The sequence below is a fragment of the Anolis carolinensis genome, chromosome 1 (genome assembly GCF_035594765.1).
Source record: "Anolis carolinensis isolate JA03-04 chromosome 1, rAnoCar3.1.pri, whole genome shotgun sequence".
Classification (NCBI taxonomy): domain Eukaryota; kingdom Metazoa; phylum Chordata; class Lepidosauria; order Squamata; family Dactyloidae; genus Anolis; species Anolis carolinensis.
Window position 1 is genome coordinate 305,701,648 of NC_085841.1, and position 25,848 is coordinate 305,727,495.

Genomic DNA, 25,848 nt, shown 5'->3' on the forward strand with positions numbered 1-25,848 from the left:
GTTTTAACAACAAATTGTGGTCCCTTGCATGCTAGCTTTGCATATGCAGTTACAATGAAATTATTGCCTTAAAGATGAAAAAAATCTACCTTCACTGAGATTTTACAGTGTGTAATTCTGCTATGCAGATTTATTTAAGAGATCCAGAAGGAATAATGCACTGCATTTTTTAAGTGTAGAAAACTTCTGTGAAACTCAAAAACTTCTAATTTTCTGTGATACAATTTTTAAAAACTGGAATATTTCAGTATTTATCATTAAGAGTTTAGTTTCCAGACCAATGGGCTAGAACCTGACATGCCTGATTAGAATTAAGGGCTCCATCTATTTGCTGAGGGAATTTGGATCCATAGAGGCTTCCCAATGTTTTTTGTCACTATCTTCCTTCCCTCTATGGTTACCAGCTTTGTTCTGGAGAAATCCCCAGCCCCCGGATCAGCTTTGTAGGCAGCACAGGACTGCAGCAAGAAGAAGGAAACGCCAGTGAGAACAGGCTTACCTTTTTCTCCCTCAGTCCATTGATTGCACGTCTATGTCAGAAGCTGAAAACATAATTGGTTGGATCAAAATAGTGTTGAAAACCTAAAATGAAATTGTCTGACATAGGAATTTTACAGTTCTGATTTTTCTTTATCTAAGACCCAGGGTACATGTACACTGTAGAAATAATGCAGTATGACATCACTTTAATTGTCTTGGTTCATTGCTATGGAATCCTAGGAGTTGTAGTTTTACAGGCTCTGTAGCCATCTTTACAAGAGAGTGCTGCTACCACACCAAACTGCAACTCCCAGGATTCCATAACATTGAACCATGACAGTTAAAATGGTGTCAGGATGCATTAATTCTGTACTGTAGATTTACCTCAAAACTTTCATGGCAATAAAAACTCTGGTGGTGGTGTGCCGTAAAGTCATTTCCAACTTATGGCAACCTATATGGGTTTTTCTGGGGCTGAGAGTAAGTCACCCAAGATGACTGATTGGGTTTTCATAGCTGAGCGGAGAATCAAATCGTGATCTCTATAGAGTTGTAGTCCAGTGCTCAAACCACAACACCAGACTGCTTCGTAGTTTCATTGACAACATTGGATTTATTCTGTTGTCAGACTTTTCTGACTATAGTCATCTGTTTGCAAATTAACAGTGGCACTTTAGGCTTTATTTGAAGCCGTATGTGTAAAAATGTGTAAGATAGTTATCTCAATTATCTTGCCCGCAGAGGTTGGATAGCTGAGAGTTGGTTGACATAGCACCAAACCAATATACAGAAAATGGCTCTCTGAGTTCACATTATTCTTTTCCTCTTTCCTCTGCATACTTTATTTATTTATTTATTTACAGTATTTATATTCCGCCCTTCTCACCCCGAAGGGGACTCAGGGCGGATCACATTATAACACACATAGGGCAAACATTCAATGCCCATAAACACATCAAACAGAGACTGAGACACACACGCAGAGGCAAATTAACCTTCTTCTGAGGGGATGTTCGATTCTGGCCACAGGGGGGAGCAGCTGCTTCATCATCCACACTGACGGCACTTCCTCATTCCAGGTCGTAAATTAGTTAATCTTGCCTCCCCACTTATAAGTGGTACCTTATCTCCTACTTGATAGATGCAACTATCTTTCGGGTTGCTAGGTCAGCAACGAGCAGGGGCTATTTTTTATTTTTAATTGACGGGTGCTCACCCCGCCACGGGCTGGCCTCGAACTCATGACCTCATGGTCAGAGTGATTTAAGGCAGCTGCTCAACAGCTGCGCCACAGCCCGGCTTGGAGTGTATTTGCTCTGTATTGTAAATACATTTTCAAGGCCAATACAAATCATAGTTATTTAGTTTACATTGCTCACTACACATCAAAAACATTTAAGTAAAGTGCATAAGGAGGATCAGCATATCAGTATAATGCTTGCTTTTATAGTCTGTTTCTAGGTACAATTTAAAATGCCAGTTTTGGTTTAGGCTATCTATCTCTCTATATGAGCTTTTCTGGGTCTAGGATCTTGCAAGAGAGGGCCTTTTCCTGTCCTAACACCTTCACAGGTATATTCATTGGTGAAATGAGAGAGCAGCTTCTGCCCCAGGGCTTTGGAACTCGCTCCCTAGGGATATTACAAGCAGATACTTTTTTATTCCAAACAGACTGTAGAATTCAAGTTGTTTTTTTTAAAAAAAAGAAATGACTTTTTGGAAGGTGCTGTCTTGTTTTATATCTGGTGCAAGTAGCTGTGGGAGGTTAGGGGTCTGCATTGTCACCATACCAGAGACTTGGAGGCCTGCACTCCCTGCAAAATTAATCGGTCAACTGGAGTTTTTTTTTCTTAATCTTTTTTATTAAAACAGAATATACAATTATTCATTTTTAAAAATAGCAAAATCAGGAAAGTCCATACTGTTTAAACAAGATGAAAAATTGTTGATGTCTTAGTACAGCTTATACATAAAACCATTGAGCATATTAACATTTTGCATAATAGCTTATCTAAAATAACAATAAACATAAAATAAAATATTTCTCATCTAGTTTTGAACTTTCACCACATGAAACATACTATGCATATAATTCTATTATCTGTTTAAGTATATTCTTTTATTATTATTATTATTGTTATTATTAGTAGTAGTAGTAGTAGTAGTAGTAGTATTTTATGTCTCTCCTTGTCCCATACCCTTTTATTTCGATCAATTGGAGTTGTTGTAGTTGTTTTAAATCGATCTGTGCCCTAGGTTGCTCCGAAACAGCCTACTGAGCATTTTCATGTATCTTTAGGCCCCTTGAAACATTTTAGGTACATGTATGGTCTTTTTAACAACAGAAAGTCTCTGTTCACTTCCCAGATTTTTTTAAAAAAAGAAAAACCTCTCTTGTTTTTAAAATGACCAGGGAAGAAAATGTGCAGAGAATTCTCCTGCCCATTAAAGTGTATTTTCAGGCAAAACATACCTTTGAGGATCATAAAAATGGTCTTGGGAGGCTCTTTGTAGCCTACATGCTATACTTGCCTACCCCTATTTTAATTGCTGTTGTAATTGGGGTTTTTGTCTTTTTTAACAATATGTTTTAATATTGTTAATAGTTTAATGATATTTTATATCTATCAGATGTTTTAAATGATGTTTTGCTTGTTTTAGTTTGTAAGCTTTCCTGAATGCTTAGGTAAGATGGGGAATGGTTAAAGTTATTATTATTCTTAATCATCAACATGATCCAAAACTGCTGGTTTGTTATTGAATATGAGCCAAAATAATGTGTCACTGTGTTGTCAGAAAACAGTAATGCTTGTTGCATAGCCAATGCATTGTAAGCAGGAAATTATAAGAAATAGAAATTTAGTGACTAGATTCTCTTACAGATTCTACAGTGCACAATACTAATTGAAGTTATTTATTTTAAGAAAGACTTCTTGCTTTCTTGCTTCAAAAGGTATATTTAAAAACCAAGGGTTGTCCATTGTGATTCTTGGTTGTTGTTTTTTTAAAAAACTGGCATCTTGTGATTTGGAAAGAAAGAAAGAAATTCTCTTTAAACCTCTGTAGAATTTAAAATCAGAATGCGAAGACCAATTGAATCTCAAACTTTGAATGAGATTTTCCTGCTTCTTGCAGGGGGTTGGACTGGATGGCCCGTGAGGTCTCTTCTAACTCTATGATTCTATGAATTGCACAACATCACAGTATGCCACTAGACACTGATACAGTGGGCCATTGGTATCTGCTATGCTTTGGTACCAAACTAGATGTTCAAGTCCCATTATATAGTAAAAGTGGCCTTATATAAAAAGGCAAAATTGTGGTTTGTTTGGTTTTTTGGATTTATTTTATATTTTCAAGTTGTGGGTGGTTGAATCATTGGATACCGAAACTGGGTGCAGGAGGCTGACTGTTTTTGATAAATGTAGCATATTCCAGTAATGCTTGCTTGCATTCTGTTTGGGATCTTACATGCTTTTCAAAGATGTGCCATAGTTAATTATGATCTAATCTTGACTATTACATATAACTAAGACATCCCGTTTTAATTTACATATTATATTTTAAACTTTTTCTTGTTATTGTGAGCTTCAAGTAGTTTCCAGGCTATGATGACCCTAGGGTGACCCCTATCACAGAGGGGTTTTATTTGAGAAAAAATTCTGAATTCTTCTCTAATAAGCAGTTTTTCCATCTGTAAATGGCAAGTTTATATCTTTCTTGTTGATGTAAAATCTTGAAATGCTTTTGTTAACTAAAGTTTAAAATACCCGCAGGATTACATTGATAAAAAACATTTCATTTATTTTAATTAGGAATTATTATTATTATTATTAATTCATTTCTATCCTGCTTTTCTCCCGTGGGTGGGATTCAAAGCAGCGTACAACATTCATACAAATACATTAGACAGCAATACATACTCAATTAAAACATCATATCCCGATATAAAAACTCAAGATATCAAATAAAACAATTTTAAAACTTACAACAAGCACCATATTAAAGTTATCTATAACCTCCGGCCACTGAAATTGGCATTTTTTTCTATGGTTGTCACTTTGAACAGGATAATTCAGAGAAGGCTATCTTGAAATACTTTTTTTAAATGCAATCTGTTGAAATTACCTTTGGATTGGGATATTGTAGTTGTGATATAATTTATTCAGAAGAAGGCAAATGCAAATCCCCTCCATAGAAATCTTTCCAAGAAAATCCCATATGTTCCCCTTATAGTCCCCATAAGTCGGAAACAACTTGAAAGTACACAAGAACAACAAAAATGATACAGCAGAGTCACTTATCCAAGCTAAATGGGCTGGCAGAACCTTGGATAAGCAAGTCTTGGATAAGCGAAACTCTACTGTAGTTGTGTACTGGTATAAATAGCTTGACTGAACACGCTTTTAAATTACAAGACCAGGCCTGCTGACATAAGCATGCCCATATTTCATCAGAGATTTTACTCTGTGACACAAGAGGCTGTGAGCCTAGTGTTGTCAAGTGATGCTTGCTGATAAAATCCTGGCCACATCATGCTGTAGGTTTAATTTCAACTATTGCTACTAGAGCTTGCATTCCCTTTTATTTATTTATTTTTGGGTACTGTGAAGAGTCAGCACAAGAGAAAACACTTTTTTGTTTTGCATAAATTTTCAGCATACTGTTGTGGTATTTATAAGAGCAAACAAGTTTGTAGAAGGCATTTCTGCCATGATAGGAAAATGAGTGTCAGTGTATCTCTAAAGAGCTGGCCTAAGTACCCTTAAGGCAAGTACCCAAATTAATCTTGGAACTAAGCAAGGTTTGCTTTGGGTTGTACTTCGGTGGGAGACTGTCAATGAATACCAGGTGCTGTTGGCTATATTTCACAGGAAAGAACTAGCAGAACCACATCTGAGGATTTCTTGCCTAAGAAAACCTTGTGAAATTAATAGGGATACCACAATTTCAAAAGATGAATTGACACATGCTTACACATGGTCCTGAGTGACAGATTTCCAAAGAAATAAGGGTCATACTCTTTACCAGGGCAGGCATAAACAGGCAGTTGGAAGGGCATTTGTGGCCCCTTCTGCTCCCATGTAGGCTAACAGCACTGCTGTTATAAGTAACCTAAACTGACATTCCAAGAACTGGAAATTTCCTATGATTGAATTACAGGGTGATTTAATGTTAGTTTTGGGGGGTGGGGAGCAGTATTGAAATGCAAACTTTTGATTTCCACAGAAATTTTTGGCCAAGAATTTTCAAAAAACCTCAACAGTTTGGGGACTAAAAAGTCGCATAAAAAGCCCACAGGTCAGCTGCATGTAACTCAAATGATGCAGCCCCCACAATTCCTATATCTGGAGTATACATTCACATCCAACATCTGACTAGCTATTATGGTGAGTTTTATGTTGTTAAATAATAATAGAAAGCTAAATGAGAATGTTGTTAAATTTTAAAATAGAAAGCACAGTGAGTTTAATGTTAAATGAGAATTTTATGCCATGTCATAAAATTAACCACTATTTACAATAAACAAAATATCCTAAAGGGAAGACCGAAATGTCTTAAACAAAACACTCCTTTGGATCCTTTTATAAAGTTTTAAGTAGATGGGAGTTATAGGTAATTAACTACTGTAAACAGAAAGTTGTTTTGTTAAATCTAAAAGAATGAAGTAGTCATCACAGTCAATCACCTTTCAGAGTCCTGGTGTGTTAATGAAATAATTGAATAGCCAAGCACATTAGGCAATAAAGTAGATTAAAAAGCGACATACCCTGCACTGTAAACTGAAGCCTGCTAATTGATGTTCTAGAATACTTTAATATTTTCAAAATGTGAACTCACTTAATATGGATTATATGGGAACGAATTGTTTTGGTTTTAAATTCAGTGGAAAGCCATAGTTTTCAAAACTGTTCGATTTAATGCTTTAAAAACTGAGCTGTTTTGGTCTTGTGAATATCTTGAGATTTTAGGAGACGGTGATCAGGAGCATGCAATAAGTGGAAATTAAAGGTTTATCAGTGCAGAAGAGAAGTAGTTCTAGAGCTATGATAGTTTATGAAACTCAGAGAAAAACAAGATTTCTATCAAGGCACTTTTAAGTGATATGAAAATCTGGTCAGTGAAGTAAAAGCAACTAACTGCCCAGTGAAATAAATCCTCAGAAATAATTACTAGTTATTAAATCATCTTCTGTAAGGCTAATCCAATTATGTGTGCATTGTGTGTGTGTGCATGAGCGCGTACATACACGCTAATCCATTGCATATGCAGCCCTGGGCATTTCTACATTTGTATGGAACACTGGTTAAGATCTGCTGGTTCCTGATCTCTACTATGTAATTATTTGTATTGACATATGAAACAGTGTTTAATTTTTGTTTTAATTTGTCCCACTAGATTGCAAGTAGATGCCTACCACACCAATACAATACCTGTGTCCCTGTGTATTCCTGCTAAATCCATTGACAGAAATAGAGTGCTAATGGTATGCACAGGAATTTGTTTTTTCTACACTAACTCTTATTTTTTATGTATCTTTTTAGATTCTCCTGATGGATATGTGTCTTCATCTTAATCTAGTTGTAAATAAGAAGACTTTCTTACATTATTATGGATTTTAAATGGTGCCCTCAAGAAGACAGGCTTTATAATAAAATTTATGTCTGAGAAGTGGTACAGCTTATTGCACACAACAATGACAACCTCTCATATGAATGGACATGTAACAGAAGATTCCGATAATGAAACAAAAAATGTGGATCTTTCACCACTGGAGGAACCTCAAAAGCATAGAGAAATGGCTGTTGACTGCCCTAGTGACCTGGGCACCAGGATGATGCCACTGCGGCGGAGTGCTCAACTTGAGCGAATTCGACAACAGCAAGAGGACCTGAGACGAAGAAGGGAAGAAGAAGGAAAGAAACAGGAACTAGACCTTAATTCTTCTATGCGTCTGAAGAAGTTAGCTCAAATTCCTCCCAAAACTGGCATAGATAACCCTATGTTTGACACTGGTGAAACTGTTATTTTGGAGAGCCCACATTGTGCTGTGAAAGTCCTAGGTATGTATATTTTTAGTGAACTGAAACCTAGATATAAATATATTAATTTAGGATTCCAAAATAGTCTTTTCAATATTAGCATTATGCCCATTCTTGTTATTGATCTGAAAACAGAATTAATAGTCACTGATGGTTCAGAACAGTGTGAATTATTATTGTCATAAAGACTGCTTGCTTTCCATTTTCACTAAGAGAATCAAGAGCATAATACTTAAATATAACTATTTTAACACATATCTTTATGGCTGCCTCTAATTTAGGAGTTTTTTTCCCATAGTAACATCTGGTCATCATGCTGCATACAAATATTTGTGTATGCAAATTGTTCATGTACAAAGTCCTAACTTATGAATACTGTAAATATTTCTAGATCAACTAGTACATCCAGTTACATTAAAACAGTAAATTAAAAAATTAGAGAAGGTAGGTAAAAGGTAAAGGTTTCCCCTGACGTTAAGTCCAGTCATTTTAAAATAACAGATATTACAGCAGCATCAAAATGGTATCACAGAAAAGTTATAAAACATGTGGAAGTAAGAAGGGAACCAGAGGGGAACCAGTTGAGACTTTTTGGAGAGAATGTTTCAAAGTTAGGAAACCACATTAAAAAGAAGTGCTTCTTTCTAGCAGACATCCAGCTCATGATAGTTCATGGTGGCAGCAGGAAGAAAATCTTTGAAGGTCATCTTAGTGCACTGGTAATCTTTTAGGTACCTGTATCTCATAGAGTTTTAAAAGTAAACATTTTGAATTGTGCCCAGAACTGGGCCATGAACAACACAAACTGTTTTAAATATTGGTGAAACATTCCCAGTAATCAGCCACAGTTAGCTATCTAATAACTATACTTAGAACTAACTGTAGCTATTGGGCGGTATTCAAACACAATACTGCTGTTATGTTTTTCAGTATTGCTAAACTGTAAATGTGAACCTTTAGTGCAGGTTCACTCTTCAGCCCTAGTCAGTATAATCACTAGAAGGAATGCTGAGAATAATTGTCCAACAACAACTGAAGCATCCTTTAAGGCAACCAAAACAAATTGACTGCTGTCTCCCTGGGCTAGTGGGCTACCTATCAAACTGTACCACAACTGAGCTTCAGTTTATTGTTTCTCATCTGAGTGCTTACTTATGCAAGCACCATATTTTATATTTTCTTCAGCAGCTAGTTAAATTAGAATTAGGTTAGAATTACTTGCATATCCTTAACATACTGATGACATAACATTCCAAAACTCTGAATTATCTCACTCAGTGGTTTCATGTAAAATTTAAACGCTGTTGGTGACAGGATGGATGTTATGGACATTAAGTCCCCAGAATGCCTTCTGAAATTTGGCATTCATGTAGCAGTAGAATCACTGAAACAATGTTCCTAGGTCCCATCCCATATACTACAGTGCATACAACCTTGAAGACGAGTACTTAACACTGAAACACTGTGTTGCAGGGCCCACTTATGTTTTCTTGTTTCCAACCAATGGTTTACACATCTCATTCAACTGTAATTCACCCTTCTTTAAAACATGGTTTAATTAAATACTAGTTTTAGGCAAGGCTGCTGAATAAGTAGGGAGCCTGAATGCTGAATATTTTTAGAAATAGTCAGTATATCTGTGAAGGTACAATAGTTGTACCCAGCATAGACTAGTAACAAGAAAGTAAGTATCTGGAATAAATCATTTCTTGTTATAATTTGATAATGTTTCAACTTGTCATTTTAATTGTCCCAGGAAAGGTTTTGATGGCATTTTATTTTTTATAAATGTGACTTACGTAAATTAAATAAAATGTAGCCCTGGTGGCAAGTGAGGAAATGAATTACTTGAATGTGCACCCAGTATTCACTTGATTTTCACAGACCAGCAACCAGACTTGTGCCCAAATTCAGTAAATCTTTCAGTATTATTTCCATCATTCTGTATTATTTCTGTTTAATTTGTTCAAAGAAGAATCACATTTTCTAAAGTTCCAAGTAAAAAAATACCACTAGATATTAATCCTTTCAGTTTTCACTCATGAATGTTCTGTTCTTGTGAGTTAAAATGTCATGCAGGGAGGATTAATATATATGAAAGCCATCACAGCAGGTATAGCATGGCTTAATCTTTGAGGAGATTCCTTTCACTAACAAGAAAAACTCTGCCAGATGGTACCTTATTGGCAGAGGAGAAGAAATCGTTTTTTGTTGCACAGGGTTTTGAAGAAACCAACTGAGCAGGGTTTGCAGTTTGGGATTGAGTTGGGGTACTGCTGTTGCATCTGGTGGTCCTCCTTGAAACCGAATGGTTGCCACAGGATAGAGCTACTCTAAAGTTCTTGCTGGAACAATTCTTAGACTGCTTTTCACCAAGTTCATAGACTGCCCCACTATCTAGCTAATGCATTAGGAATACCACAAGAATTCTAGAATTCTTGTGACTTGGACTCAGATGTTCGGCACCAGTGAGGGATTTCTGGAACCACTGTCAGGAATTTTGCACAGGATGAAAAGGTTACCTGCTGGGTGCTGACCTATAATCACTAGTCGCTCTATCCCCACAACCCATGCTGTTTGCTTTGGTTATATGTAAATAAATATTTAATTTTAGTTTAGTCCTCAGGCATGTGGAGCTGAAACAAATTGACAAGTGGGTGTCCGTTTCTTTCTTAATAGAGGCACATATTGCTCCTGTCAGAAGCTTAACTATATCAAGCAAGACACCAAGGGTGTCAGTGTTGTGTATCTGTGCCATCCAGTCATGTGTAGACTTTATGACAACCCCATGAATTTCATAGGGTATATGTACCTGTTTACAAAAGCAGCAGTTTTTAAACATGTGCATACATTACAGTGGTATCTTGCAGCAGGTATTGGAGGGATAGGATCAATTTAGTTTACTTGCTCTAAAAAGGCAAACCTTAGAAAAGGAAGTATATCCTGGACTCAAATGCCCCTCCCCCTTCATGTTTTACTACAAGTCTGCCACTTGTTTGGGAGTGTGGCTGCACTTGTGTTGTTGTTGAGCATGTTGTCCCGCTGTGCGTTGCTGCCCAGAGAAACAGCTGTGGATCCGGACGGGAGGCAAACTGCGTTGGGTAATACAGAACGTTGGATAAGGGAAAGTGAGATAAGCGAGACTCTACTGTATATAAACATGAAGGAACACATCTCTTAAGAATCTCGAGGTCCTATTAAATGAATCTGCAGTTAACTTCTGGTCATTATTGATAATAGAGTTACATTGGCAGATCTAAAATGCTTGAGAGATGTTCTTTCTGGGAATCTCTAGATCCTCCAGTGTGACTCTATAGCCAAAATCCACTGGATGTTGATCATAACATTGCAATAGACGACCTAGAGATGCCTAGAGAGAAATGGCGAGGGGGTTATGCCTACACATTAATCCAGTACATGGCAAAATCAAGATTCTCTTTTAGGCTTTTCTTTTAAATGTTTTCAAGCCATGGCTGGTTATATCCATGGATGGAGAACCCATAGATATGGAGGGTTGACTGTAGTATCACTAGTGATTGTAAATCTCCAACAAGGTTTAATATGGCTAATTACTGGAACTGAGATGTTTTTGTGGATCACCTCCTTACTGTGCTTTGTTGACACTGCACAGATTTCCTAGTTTTAATACATATGGGTCTGGTAAAATGCATGGGGTCAAAAGCATCATTGTGATTACTCTGAATCATTTCTGGCATTGAGATACAACAGTAAAAATGGAAGTGTATCTTCTGGCTAAAATTTTAATTACATATCCAGTTCTGTGCATGTTTACTCAGAAATCATTTTTACTGTTTCAGTGGAGTACACTCCCAGATAAGTCTGCGTAGAAATATAGTTTTAGAATGCATCAGCAAAATTACTGTTTGAGATTGTCACACCCATTGTCTAGGTTTAAACAAATTAAAGAATGTTGTCTCTGAAAACATGTACAGCAAAGACAGAAGCAGGCGTCACATATAAAATTACTCCACACTCTGATTTCAGGAACATGAGGTTTCTTTACCTTCCATTTTGGGATAGCAAAAGGCTTTTTATAGATGTTCTCAAACTCTTTTACTCAAATGATACAAGATGATGCATTGATATCCCAGCCACCAATTGTTTATATGTGCATATATACTTGGTATTTTTCAGTCTCCGGTGTCAGCATGTTACTGATTCATTGGGATAAGTCTGAAATTTCTTGTATTGTCACATTCTTCTTGCACCAGTGTTGTGACTAGCTGCATTCTGTTTTAATATTCACTTTTGATATGCTTTTAACTGTATTGCTTTTTGCTGCCTTGAGTCCCAATTCTAAGAGGAAGGTAGGATACAAATCATCATCCTTATAATTATAGCTGCAATTGTTGTTAAAGCTGGTATTCTTTACAAAATAAATCTGAAAAGAATTCATGGTAATCCAATATTTGAGAAACCCAATAGGGGTAACTATATTATGTCACAATTTCGTAAATGAATTATAAGTTACATCTCAACTTTTTCATTTACTAAATATTTAGCTTACAAAAAAGTAAAAGAAAGTAAACACTAAAGAGTTGTACTGTATGTTGTTTCTGAAAGCTTGCATTTTGTGTAGTCATGCCCTAATCGCCTGATTTTTTAGTACATCAGACAATTCAGATGAACTTCAGATCACAAATCTATCTTGCATTGAAAGCTGTCAAACTCTGTTAAGTTGTGTAGGTGACGAGAACAGCTATACTAGTTTTATTTTTAGTTGTTTGGAAAGAAGCCATACACGATTGACTATGTAACTTAGGAATGTGATATTCTTCTACAAATTTATAATATAAATTCATATACTCAAATAATCAAACCCCTATATATGATAATATACTATTGTTGCTCAGTTAAAAGTTAATCTACATCATAAATAGTGCTGGTTCACACAGAGTTCTCTTGTTTTATTTGTTTCTTTAATTTACTTTTCAAGAGAAAAAGTAAGTTACAACTTGAATTATGTGTTAAAAGGAATAAAGCAAGGAATTATAATTATTCTTGTGCCCCCCTCCCTTACTGAATATATCAGGGTCTAGTGTTTGCCATGTGCAAATCATGTGAGGCTAATTCCTGGAAGATCCAGTCTTCCATTTGCTAATTATGTTGTCCCAAAACAGAAATACATTTTAGTTGGTAGAGTGTGTATGTATTGACTGTTCTTTTCTTCAAGAGATGCCTCATATAACATTTATTTAATGTGACCCAGCCACAATTTCCTTTCCCCTCCCTCTTCTCTGCTTTCTTCTGATGTTGAAAAAGTATCCACCCCTGCAGCTGCTCATCTTTTTATTCTCTCTTATTCTTTGGAATGATACACACACTAATGCATTCATCCTGTTCCTGAAGCCAGAGAAAAGTTGCAGTCTAACTCATAGCAGGATATAATTGAGTATCAGGTAGGGCATTTAACAAATCTGTTTTAATGAGCAGAAACCTTGCTATATTGTGAGCAGATTGCAATATATTGGCGAAGTCACAGAAACGTGTGTATACTTCTAGGCATAGGATAGGAAATATTTTACTTCTGGCAACAGTATGAGGTGTTGATCCAGATGTTTCTAACTTTAGTGCACTGCCTCCAAAAGAGAGGAGCTTAAATATGTAGACGACCAGAATATGGTGCATTGAATTTCAGCCCATTTCTGTTTAACTGGGAAAACTTATGGGGATGGAGATTAAGGATTAAGGTGTGACCCTGATTAATGTCTTAAATCAGAAACATGGAAGGTTGTCTGACATTAAGGCAAATTGGGTCAAATTGACCGTTAAAACTTGTAATGTGATTTTCATATGTGACTCTCAGTGAAGCAAGATAGAATAGAATTCTCTTTCCTGTACTCAACTAGCAGAAATGTATTGCTAATGTATCATTTCAACCATGGCAACTTCTATAGGTATTCACTTAAGGAGTGGGGAAGTACATCTTTTAGGTTGCAAAAAGATATGCTTATTCAGTGAAGCTTACTTCTGAGTAGGCAGGCATAGGAGTGTGTTGTTAACATTTTGCAATCCACTGTTTTGGAAATTGTAGTTTACATCACCTTTGGTTGTAGTGATGCGAATTATGACTTACCCTGCCCTACCTGAAGTGTGATCATGTTAATTACAAGAGCTAAACTGGTAGTAAAATCATTTGACATCTCAGACTTCATACTTTTGAAAAGTGGAATAAACATGCTTTATGATCAAATACAAAAAGATCTTAAGTTGTCTTTTTCATGTTTTAGAAATGATGTATCTTTCTCTACTTTCTCTTCTTCCATTCATCCTCACTAAGTAAATTGTTTGGGTATTTAACTGAAAGAGCACTTTTGACTTTACTTCAATAATGCTGACACCAGTGCATAATTTTTGTTCTTGCGTGTATTGTTCTGAATTTGACATGGTGATACATTGGTGATTAAGAACTTTTTATGTTCCTGAGTATGTTTAGTTTTTCATAGAGAAATTATTCTTGTATGGTATCAGTAACTCTAGAGAATTAACATAAGGTTTCCTAAAGTGATTAGGGCTATCCTGGAATAAATTCTGCTTTCTCTCACAAACCAGGTAAGCCTTACATACATTGAATGACACTTGATAAGTACCCTGAATGATCTACATTGGATTTGTATTGGCAACTACATCCTCAGTGCCCTGATATATACCATGCGATAACCCAGTTACTTCTGAAAAAGCTGTTGTTTATGATTTTATGTTAATGTACATATGTAGCTTTAAAATAGACTCTGGGATCTTATTCTGTACCTTTAATTCAGGAGTAGGGAATTTGGGAACCTCCAAGGAACCTTTTGCAGGATTACAGTTACTACATTGATTGCGGCTGATAGAAGTTGAAATTCAGCAATTCTGTAGTTCACAGGTTCTCCAGCCCCTGTTCCAGTGGAAATTTGGGACTTACTGGACACTAGCATATTATGACTTGACCTGAAGTATCTATTCAGTATTTTTTTCAAGAGTTTTTTTAGGGGGGAGTGTAACAAAAATGATATGGTAATACTAATAATTTTAGAGATGAGCTTTTAATGTATATCTTTTTAATGAAATAATTGTTTGTCTGGTTTTAGGTTGTTTCTTGCATGAGTGTAGCTTTCATTAGCGAAGGAAATGTTTTAAAAATAATTCGGTTAACCACTGTTGATGCAGTTTGTTTGATTGCTGATATCTGGTCTTATGTACAGCCAGGCTAAGTAATGTGTATCTGTTTCTTTTTCAGAAGTTGATGAGCTTCTATCTTCACTTAAACATGTTCAGCACACTCTGTTAGATCCCCAAAGTCAAGAGGAAATTGCTCTAATTTTACAACTTGTGCAAAACACTGACTTTCAAAATGCATTTAAGATACACAATGCTGTTACTGTGCATATGAACAAAGCCAGCCCCCCTTACCCCCTTATCTCCAATGCACAAGAGCTTGCACAAGAGGTATGTATTACATACATTTCTTTCTGGTCATTAAACTACTAGCTGTCTTGTTTATTCAAAGTTGTGAGCCATAGATATATAACTAAAATATAAAGATGCCAAAAATAAAGTATGCATAATTTAAGTCACGCTATGTATATCAAAAATACAGATTTGAGCTTTGCCTATAATTTAATTTCCATTCAAATAGGCAGTCGAATACAGTAGAGTCTCACTTATCCAACATAAACGGGCCGGCAGAACGTTGGATAAGCGAATATGTTGGATAATAAGGAGAGATTAAGAAAAAGCCTATTAAACATCAAAATAGGTTATGATTTTACAAATTAAGCAGCAAAACATCATGTTATACAACAAATTTGACAGAAAAAGTAGTTCAATATGCAGTAATGCTATGTAGTAATTACTGTATTTACAAATTTAGCACCAAAATATCACGATATATTGAAAACATTGACTACAAAAATGCATTGGATAATCCAGAACGTTGGATAAGCGAGTGTTGGATAAGTGAGACTCTACTGTATCTATATTTTCTGTTTCTACCATCTATTGCTTTTGTTTTCTGTTCTAACAAGTGAAAATGACTAAACAGGAAGTAGACACGGACTTGGGGGTGAACATGATTTCTATGCTTTATTATTATGAGATACCAAATATTTAAATTTTGTACATAATCAGAACATGTATACATAAAACGTCATTCATTCACACACCACATAGTAGGATCTAGGTTTTGACATAGTTGACTGGTGGAAGTGGACTTTTCTGCTGCTTCCTTTCCACAGCAGTCCAGTGAAAAGGCTACTCAGAGATTCATGGAATGCTTTTGACTGTGGTGAACTGTGGTGGGGGAAGGAGGATCACTCAAAGTTCGTAGAGGGCCCGTCTGCTAGCACGTGCTAAATCCTGAATTCAGTCCAAGGTTCATGTGCACTGCTGTTAGTGTAAATAAAAATTGTTGACTTCCCCAAGAAAGCGCATATTGGGGGTGGGGAACAGTTTAGAGTTCATGTGGAGACAGATTTGGGAAGAAATGTTTCAAATTGGGTCAGGTAACTGCACAGATACTTTAGGTATGGAAAGAATATTCGCGTTGGCTGACCTACCTGGAGTGTCTAGGCGGAGGAGGTAATGGGATTCAGTGAAAAGGAGACCTGGTGCCCTGTTTCCTTCTCATGAGCCAGCCTCAGCTCAGAGAAACCTTTCCTGTTAAATGGCTGGGCATCTGACCACTCAATGAATTTGAAGTGGCATGCCACTTGCTCATTGGCTGGTGGTTATTTTGTCCCAGATGGATTGGGGGAGCCAGAACAAGATTTGGAAAAAAAAATCAGATTGATTCAGGTAATTGCAGATACTCTGCACTAGGTATGGAAATAATAAATGATCTTGATTTTTAACCCACCCTCTCAAAATTCCGGAGGGAAAGAATATTCATTTGTTCTTTCTTTCCATTAAAGAAAATTTCTGTTGTTCAGGAAGCCCCATTGGAAGCTGGCAGTCTGACCCAACTGCAATATTATTTGGCTCTTGGGAAGTATTCAAATGCACAAATAAACATGGTTTATCCATGTTGAAATGTTTTTTCTGCACAGAAAAATCGCATGTACCTTTGCTCAGAAAATAGTTTTCTTCCAGGAAAATGTGTTCCTGCATAGAAAACATTTCTGGATAAATGAATACTTCTTAAAGTAGAAATGGCAATGAAGAGCAATACAGAAATCTTTGTTTTTACCCAGCATGGAGAATATTGAAGGCATTATTTTTTTCTTACCTGTGAGAACCAAGAAGAGAAGATGTATCTTCCTACGCCTTGCACACACCCAGGGGACTTTTTGACTATTTGTTCAACTATTGAAGATTCAAAATAAAGCATATAATTGGTGTTATTGTTTGTTTAAATGCTGACTAATTGGGGGAATAGTTGCTAGTATGAGCATTTCTTCAGTTGTTGTCGAGGACAATACATAATTTTCATCATAACGCAAAGAAAATATAATACACCTTTTTTTTTTGAAACTTTAATTTAATTAGAACACTAAGTAAAGCATGCAGGCTTAAGGAATTTATGTGGAGATTAACTCCCTAAAATAATGCAGTGCACTCTGTCTCTGTTATAAAAATAGCTGCTGAACATCAAATTTAATTAAATGGATTGTAAAGCCAGTTAAAGTTGACAAAATTGGAAGCTAAGGTTAAAGAAACATAGCTTGAGTGCTGACCATCAAGATTAGTTGATACAGCAATAATGACAGTAGTTTCTGATGTGGAACAATATGTCCTTCGTTAGTAAGATGTTAGAGTTGTAGTCCTGTAACTTATAATAAACTTTTTTAGAATGACAATATGTTTAGCATATCTGAAGCCATAATGCAGAAACTTTTCGTTCTCTTACTAAAGCCATTAAAATAAAGCTGACATACTAGTTTTGCTGGTACTTGATTCTTCAAGAATTAATCACCTTGATTTTTGAGACGTGAACATGTTTCCATTCAGCTTTTTTTAATGCTGAAATTAATCCATATACAGTGTTCCCTCACTTATCGCTGGGGTTAGGTTCCAGGATCACCTGCGATAAGTGAAAATCCGCGAAGTAGGGACACTATATTTATTTTAATATTTATACATTATTTTAGTAGTTATACACTATTTTAAGTCTTTATCAACCAATCGTGTGTTGATAAATCACTTCCTTCTCCTCCCGTTGCTGCTTGGGCTCCTTTTCTATCCCTTTGGCTTCTCCTTCCTCCCTTTCTTAGGCTGTAAATTGTAATTTTTTATGATTTATAATAGTCTTTTAGGGTTTATTGAAAAACTGTGAGACAGCGAATCCGCAAAAAGTGAACCGCGAAGTAGTGAGGGAACACTGTAGTTATTTAAACACTATGGATTGGATCCAGGATTCTGGTGACATTGGAACAATGGGAACAGTTTTTTTTTTTCCTGTTCTCCTTTTGCTCTGCAGCCTGGAGTCACCTGCCATGCTGTTCCACAGAATCCTCCAGCCCTTTGGAACAACATGGAGGCTCCATTGGGAAGGAAGAGCTGGACAATTGCCACATTGCCCCATTTTTCAAGCTAGGAGGTATTTACCATGCCTCCATTATAGTGCTTAAGTAAAAGTAATGGGTTTTTCTCCACTGACCTCCATTCTTTTAACATGTCCATTCTCAGCATGCAGTTCTCTCCTTGCTGTCTGTTTACTCATTTGTGCAGGCAGAAAAAGTCTTACTGACATCGACATGAAATGACTAAAATTTTCAGAACGTTTGTGTTTGCTAAACAAAATAAAAATACATACAGCGGCATATTTTAAATCTAAATGAAAAATGTTGCATAGATTCCAGATCAAAAGGCTCCCAGGAATTACTCCCAATAAAAGGCTGTATGTAGAGGCCACTCAAAAAAGGACATCAAAAGTGTCCTGCTATTAACAGCATCTGTTTTAACCAAGAGCATTTGTAATCTGAATGTAAAGCTGTATAATATCTTTTCAGAAATTAGTAGGCAAGTATTATTATCCCAAACATTTTCTAATAAACACTTTTTTTCTGTTCTGTTCAGTATCTAGGCAAATTCCTAGATGTATTATTTAAATATTTGTTTCTTAAATTAACAGATTGTCAGAAAACAATTGTGGAAAACTGTACAAAAGAATAACGTTAAACAGAGATAGTGAAAATAAACGTTTGATTATATTATAGCAATAAAAGTAACCGTGTTGTTCGTTTTATTTTACGTTTCTTGCCCAAAAGGCTGGGAAAAGTCAGATAATGAACTGCAAAATTATATCAACCTATTCATATTTCGCAATAGTATTAATAATTAGAAAATTATAACCCTTTCTATGGATAAATTGGACATTTAAACTCAAATTTAAGTCAGAAACACTGTATTGTATTTAACATGCAAAATATGAAATACATTTCAGTAAAATACTGGCCCATTTCCTATTACAGGAATTAGTAAGATAAGCCATGAAATTTACTTTACAAGAAATTCGGAATTTAATTTTATGACCAGCTGAGGAAGAGTAAATTATGAAAAATCAAAGTTGGGGAAATTAACTTGAGCAGGATGACTTCATTTTGTTAACCCCAATTCTTCCTTAGTTCAGTATCCTCTTGTCTCGTATCACCTGCAATTCCCCATATCTTCAAGAGAGGTTTTGTAAGCAGAGCACTCTGGAAAGCTGGTAGGGTTTGCCCTTTAATGAACATCTGTTCACCAGTAGTACTTCATTAGTTGAGGCTGAGAGTTGCTATATTTTGTGTTGTAATTTGGACAGTAAGGCATCTTCATGCAAAATATTTTCGATAGCTTTGGTATGTATGCTTTCTAAGCTGGTCCGTATCGAAATAAAAATATGCATGGTGAGTTCTATGTATAATTTTTTCACGTGTTATTATAAGCTGCCATATGAAAAATCAGCCTATGGAAGAATAGATTGAGTTGTAAGACCATTTTGTCAGTATTTTATTTAATCGTGGGAATTGTCTCTTTAGAGATAGCTTAGGATAGTACTTCCACTGTATAAGTCAAATTGAGTTTTTATATTTGTTGAATTAGATCAGAGTAGGCAACTACAGTTGAGCCCTGAGACTCCAGGTGGGCTATCCTACTACATTTTTGGATAAAATTGGCAAAGAATAGTAAGTAGAAATAACCAGAAGTGTAACCAGTCACACCTAATTTCCAGCTCGGGGCAGTTTCAAGTGTGGATAATGGCAAACCATTGCATTTTGGAGAGTTGTATGGCAGGTTAGTTTATTTTGCCTGATTGGTTTTTTTGAAAAGATAGTCTGGAGCAGTGGTTCTCAACCTGTGGGTCCCCAGGTGTTTTGGCCTACAACTTCCAGAAATCCCAGCCAGTTTACTAGCTGTTAGGATTTATGGGAGTTGAAGGCCAAAACATGTGGGGACCCACAGGTTGAGAACCACTGGTGTGGAGGCTTTAGGGTGTCCTCGGGAGTTAGGCCTCATAAAAAGGAGTCTGGGGTGCAGACAACCCAAGGGCCACATTTTCACAAACCCCTACTTAGGTGAATACATACTAGCGGAGATTTCGGGAGAGAAGTGGCAAGAGGATAGCCTTAATTCTTCTCTGCACATCAGTTTTTGTTGTGTAGCTCCTATTCAAAGGATGATGGTGGTGGTGGTGGTGATGATGATGATAATAATAATAATAAACCTTTATTTGTATTCCGCCCTATCTCTCCAAGGGGACTCAGAGCGGATTCTAACATACATCTGCAAATATTCAGTGACTCATAAAACAAATACTGACATAAAATCCCAGAAAAAAACCACATATGCAAATAACATTAAAACCTAACATCAAATTGAAGCCTAACATCAATAAATTAAATTACACGTAGTCAGACAAAATTATATAATAACATAAAATCTAATCAAACATCTACATTACTTTACAATAGTCAACAAGAGTTCAGTCAAATGAGTTCTAAATTCACATATTTGAGAGCCCAGCCTGAGGAGATGGAGTTTTGAGAGGAAAAGGTTATTTACTCACATAATGTTGCTTTTGCCTTGTAAAGTGGCACTTGCAAACCTTTATCTTATACCAATACAGATCGTATGTATGACTTACAAATTGATTTTGATCTGAACTGGTAGCAACTGACCATGAATCATGTGGTCTTGCTCTATGTCATCCTAGTGTGTGACTGCCTTAAAAGAGTGAAATTCCATGTTGGACATAATTAGTAAAGAAATCAAAAATAAAAATTCCAGATGCTATACTGCCTTTATGTGAACAGTGATCACATCTGAGATACTTTGTACAGTTCTGGTTATAACACTGGAAAACAACTATCCTAGAGCTGAAGGGGGAGGGCAAAAAGGTCACACCTAAGACAGTCTTGTATTAAACAAGTATGAATTTTTGGAGACTGTTGTAGGATAAATGTGGTAGTTATATAAAATCATGCATGGTTCCTGTTTGTTTCTCTTATAAAACTGGAATCCAAGTTAACTCACTAATGCTGGAGACTAATAGGAGGTCAAGAATAGATAAACGGAATTGCCATACCTCACACAGTGCCTAGTTAAGCTGGATTTTTTTAATGGCCGTGAGATATAGTTATGGTTGTCACTTTTGTATAGCATTAACTGGATATATTCATAGAATTTAGTCCAGCAACAGCTACTAATCAGCATGACACAATGTCACTTCCGGGAACAATGACAATATGCCTGTGTATATCGGTAGCTGGAGAATCTGAGGTAGAGGGTGCAGTTTAATTCATTATTTTCTCAGAATTCTCCTGTCTTTCAGGTACAGAGTGTTTTGAAACCAAGCCATCAAAAGGATGGAGTAGAACTTAATTCATTATTGAATGCCCCTCATATTCAGGTAGGAACAAAATCATGGTTTGAAAGTATAATAGACTTACATTGCTTTCTTTATGTGTATGATGTCAACGCCTTTCATGACCGAACATTTATGTCCCTTGGGGTACAACATGGCAATTTAAGGAATCCAGGTTGAACATATTGTCTTGAATTTTGAAGTTCTGTAAACTCCAAAACTTTTAGAGCTACAACACATACATACCTATACTGTGTTTATGAGGCTGTAGAGAGATGTGGCTGGAGAAAGATGTGAAATGATGCAGTTTAAAATACTCTCATGTCTATCTCCAGCTGAACATACAGGAGGTAAGGGAGACTAAAAATGTATGCCTGGCAGCTGGGGATTACCACTGCCAAAAAATACAGAGCACTTCTGGTCTCAAGCATTTCAGATAAGGGTTATTCAACCCGTAATAGTTTCATGCTAGGCAGAGCTGGATATTTTTTATCTTTGTTCTACAGTGGCACTGTGGAGGTGCCGCAGTGGTTACTCTGCAGTTGAAACTCGCTTCTTTGTATTTTTCTGCAGTGTAAATGTCAAAATTGTAACACTGAGTGTGTTGTCCTGTATGCACATGTTGTTAGTTTGAAGTGCAGCCATGTAACTAAAGGTTCATAATTGCAGTCTCTTTTCCATGTCAACCCATCCATTTTTGAATTAGAAGAGAGCACTGTTCTTTTTGTTTCCTTGGTTGAATTTTTAAGCAGTCTTACTTGGTACAAATTAACTCTAATGTGTGAGCGCAACCTTTCTTTAAATAGTACTATTTCCTTTACACTAGGCACTGCTTTTGGCTCATGATAAAGTTGCTGAGCAGGAAATGCAGCCAGAACCACTAACAGATGAAAAGATTTATGAAAATGTTGGTCTTTATGGAGGAGAGACAGTTAAAATAGTTCGTATTGAGAAGGCTCGGGATATTCCTTTGGTGAGTAAACTGAAATTCCAAGAAAAAGATATAACTTCCATGGTACTTGATCAGATGTTTGTTATGCATTCTCCTTTCAAAAAAAGGAAAAAAGAATACTTGCAACCTTGCCAGGTATATAAAATAAGAGTGCAGGCCTGAATCTAAAACTGAAAAATAATTTGTTGTCGAAGGCTTTCATGGCCGGGATCACAGGGTTGTTGTATGTTTTCCAGGCTGTATGGCCATGTTCCAGAAGTATTCTCTCCTGACGTTTTGCCCAAATGGATGCCTGCCATAGATGTGGGCAAAATGTCAGGAGAGAATACTTCTGGAACATGGCCATACAGCCCGGAAAACATACAACAACCCTGAAAAATAATTGTCAGTGTTTTCAGACTTCTCCTTAAATTTTCATGTGTATTTCTTTGTACATGGAAACAACTATTGAGAAAACAAGCTTTCATGACTTACTGTATTCTATAAGGCACAATCTGAATCTGATCTGCAATTACAAACGTACTCTCTCTGAAAATCAGTCTAAGATAGTATTTTGGCAGTACCACTGTTAATTATAAAGGACACAGATGTATCCTCCTGTTTTTGTGCATTTGGGTCCCTCCTAAGTAAAAGTGATTAATAATAATAATAATAATAATAATTATTATTATTAACTGAAATCCAGTCTCTGACCAACACTGTTCGAATTTTAGCACTAATATCAACATGGAGTTTGGTTTGGACAAATGTTCGACAGTGGCATTGAAGAAGGGAAAAATAATTGAAAATGATGGCATAAATATGCCCAATGGCCAAACAATAAAGTGTCACCAGCCAGAGGCCTATAAATATCTGGGCATATTACAGCTGGACAACATCAAGCATGAACATGTGAAAACTGTGGTCAGCAAAGAATACACACAAAGGGTCAGAAAAATTCTCAAAAGCAAGCTCAATGGAGGCAACACCATCAAGGCCATAAACACCTGGGCCATACCTGTCATAAGATATACTTCTGGCATCATAAACTGGACACAGGCGGAACTGGACAATTTGGACAGAAAAACAAGAAAACTCATGACCATTCATCATTCACTGCACCCTCGCAGTGATGTTGACCGGCTCTATTTGCATAGAAGATCAGGGGGCAGAGGACTCTTACAAGTAAAACAAGCAGTCAAAGAAGAAGAACATGCCCTGGCAGAATATGTAAAGCAAAGTGAAGAACCTTCTTTGATTGAAGTCAAAAATCAGAAACTCCTCAAATCACAACAGAAAAAAAACAGTACAAGAAAACTGCACTACAAACTAGAGCTGACAGCTGGCACAGCAAAACACTGCATGGAAAGTTCCTTGACAAAATTGAAGGAAAAGCTGATAAGGAGAAGACCTGGCTCTGGCTCACGAATGGGACCCTGAAGAAAGAGACAGAAGGCCTGAACCTTGCAGCCCAGGAGCAAGCCATCAGAACAAATGCAATTAAGGCCAAGATCGAAAAATCAGCTGATAACCCAAAATGCAGACTGTGCAAGGAAGCTGACGAAACCATTGATCATATCCTCAGCTGCTGTAAGAAAATTGCACAGACAGACTACAAACAGAGGCACAACTGTGTGGCCCAAATGATTCATTGGAACTTATGCCTCAAGTACCACCTCCCTGCAGTAAAGAACTGGTGGGATCACAAACCAGCAAAGGTCGTGGAAAATGAACACGCAAAGATGCTGTGGGACTTCCGAATCCAGACTGACAAAGTTCTGGAACACAACACACCAGACATCACAGTTGTGGAAAAGAACAAGGTTTGGAGCATTGATGTTGCCATCCCAGGTGACAGTCGCATTGATGAAAAACAACAGGAAAAACTCAGCCGCTATCAGGACCTCAAGATTGAACTTCAAAGACTCTGGCAGAAACCAGTGCAGGTGGTCCCTGTGGTGATGGGCACACTGGGTGCCGTGCCAAAAGATCTCAGCCGGCATTTGGAAACAATAGACATTGACAAAATTACGATCTGCCAACTGCAAAAGGCCACCCTGCTGGGATCTGTATGCATCATCCGAAAATACATCACACAGTCCTAGACACTTGGAAAGTGTTCGACTTGTGGTTTTGTGAAACGAAATCCAGCATATCTATCTTGTTTGCTGTGTCATACAACGTCGTTGTGTCAATAATAATTATAATTTCCCAGGCCCTCTACTCCCAAAAAAGTCTTGCTGTCTTTGTTTTTAAACCTGTTTTTGGGGTTATTTGGGGTGCTGATTCAGAAAATTTCATTGGATAAACCACATCAGCTCCAGTTTCTTAGCTATGGTTATCATGGTTTTCTGGGGGCGAGCAGATGCTAACTGATATATTGCTTGTATTCTGTATCAAACACTAGAGCTGATAGGGGAAAACTGATGCCATTTTTAGAATCAACAGTTCAAATATACCTTGAAGCAGCTCTAACATTTGAGGTACCAAAATGTGTGCTGTCCATTGTTGTTTTTGTTATTGTTATTATTTTTCCATGAATAATGTATTTCAAAGAGTTATTTTAACCCTGAGCAAGTCACATTCTCTCAGCCTAAGATAAAAGCAAAAGCACAGCCCATGACAGAGTCGCTTTAGGGTCACAACAAGACAGAAACCACATGCACGCTAAACACTGTGCTTGGACTTTGCCATACATGTAGTAGGCCTGTTCTCTTCTACCACAACCTAGGGTTTCTACAGATACTTTGGGACCAGTACTAGGAACCTGGTCACAACCCATTTCATCACCATTGTGTTAGTTCCCAACCTGTACCTATTTTTTTTCCTTTTCCCATTGCATAGCCATTCAGCCATAATCACTCAAAAGATTGCAGAAGGCTTGTTAGTAAAAGCTAATTTCTTCCAAATGATAGTGTGATTCTTTTAGAGCCCTAGAACTCACCAAAATTGGCGCTGACATAACACATTCATTACTAAGGGGGAGACAAACATTTTTGGTATCCAAAGGCAAAATGATTGTCACAAGATCTCATTTATCTTACCAATTATTTGAACTGCTTCAGATCTAAAACAGTTTGTGGGATTACACTACTGGTTCTTTTTGTGCTGTTTTGATAGCAACTGTGCTTTGGAACATATTTGAACCTCATAATTCCTGCGTTTTATTTCTTATGGAATGCTGCTGTATTTTTTGTGGTTGCATTCTTCTAATGCAAACAAAGTAGTGTATAAGTACTGGAAGGGCAGAATATGAATTCTGATATAAATGGATAAATGTATTTTTTGTTTTCATTTCATATCACATGAAATACATTGATGTGCATCTTTTTAAACTTGCACTTTCGTAAGAAAAGGTTTTCCCAAGCAAATACAGAATAATAGTAAACAATTAAAATCAGTTCTATGATCTAAAGTACAAAGTATATTCTTTGGACAGAAAAATGAATATAAACACAACATAATTAGTTGTTAAAAAACTTCCCGAAGAGCGATTTTCACAGAGTTCTCTGTAGTGAAGAATTCTCTGTGCATTAAAAAAAAACTTACCAGTAAACATTCTGTGTTGATTTCTTTTTCCCTCAGATTTCCTCTATTCTTCAACTGTGGAA

The 25,848-nt window shown here is 36.6% G+C and overlaps 1 protein-coding gene across 3 annotated transcripts in view; it reads left to right on the forward strand.

The window, feature by feature from the left end:
- The window catches only part of pals1 (protein associated with LIN7 1, MAGUK p55 family member), a 77,225-nt gene that overhangs the window by 29,448 nt on the left and 21,929 nt on the right, over positions 1-25,848 (forward strand). For 2 of the 3 annotated variants that reach the window (XM_062968033.1, XM_062968032.1), the window contains 4 exons: positions 7,026-7,544; positions 14,764-14,972; positions 21,256-21,351; positions 22,133-22,279. In XM_062968033.1, coding sequence (XP_062824103.1) covers positions 7,142-7,544; positions 14,764-14,972; positions 21,256-21,351; positions 22,133-22,279 — 855 coding nt within the window. In that variant the 5' untranslated portion in view covers positions 7,026-7,141. The remainder of the gene's footprint in view (positions 1-7,025; positions 7,545-14,763; positions 14,973-21,255; positions 21,352-22,132; positions 22,280-25,848) is intronic. The other variant, XM_003224862.4, reaches the window with a different exon arrangement.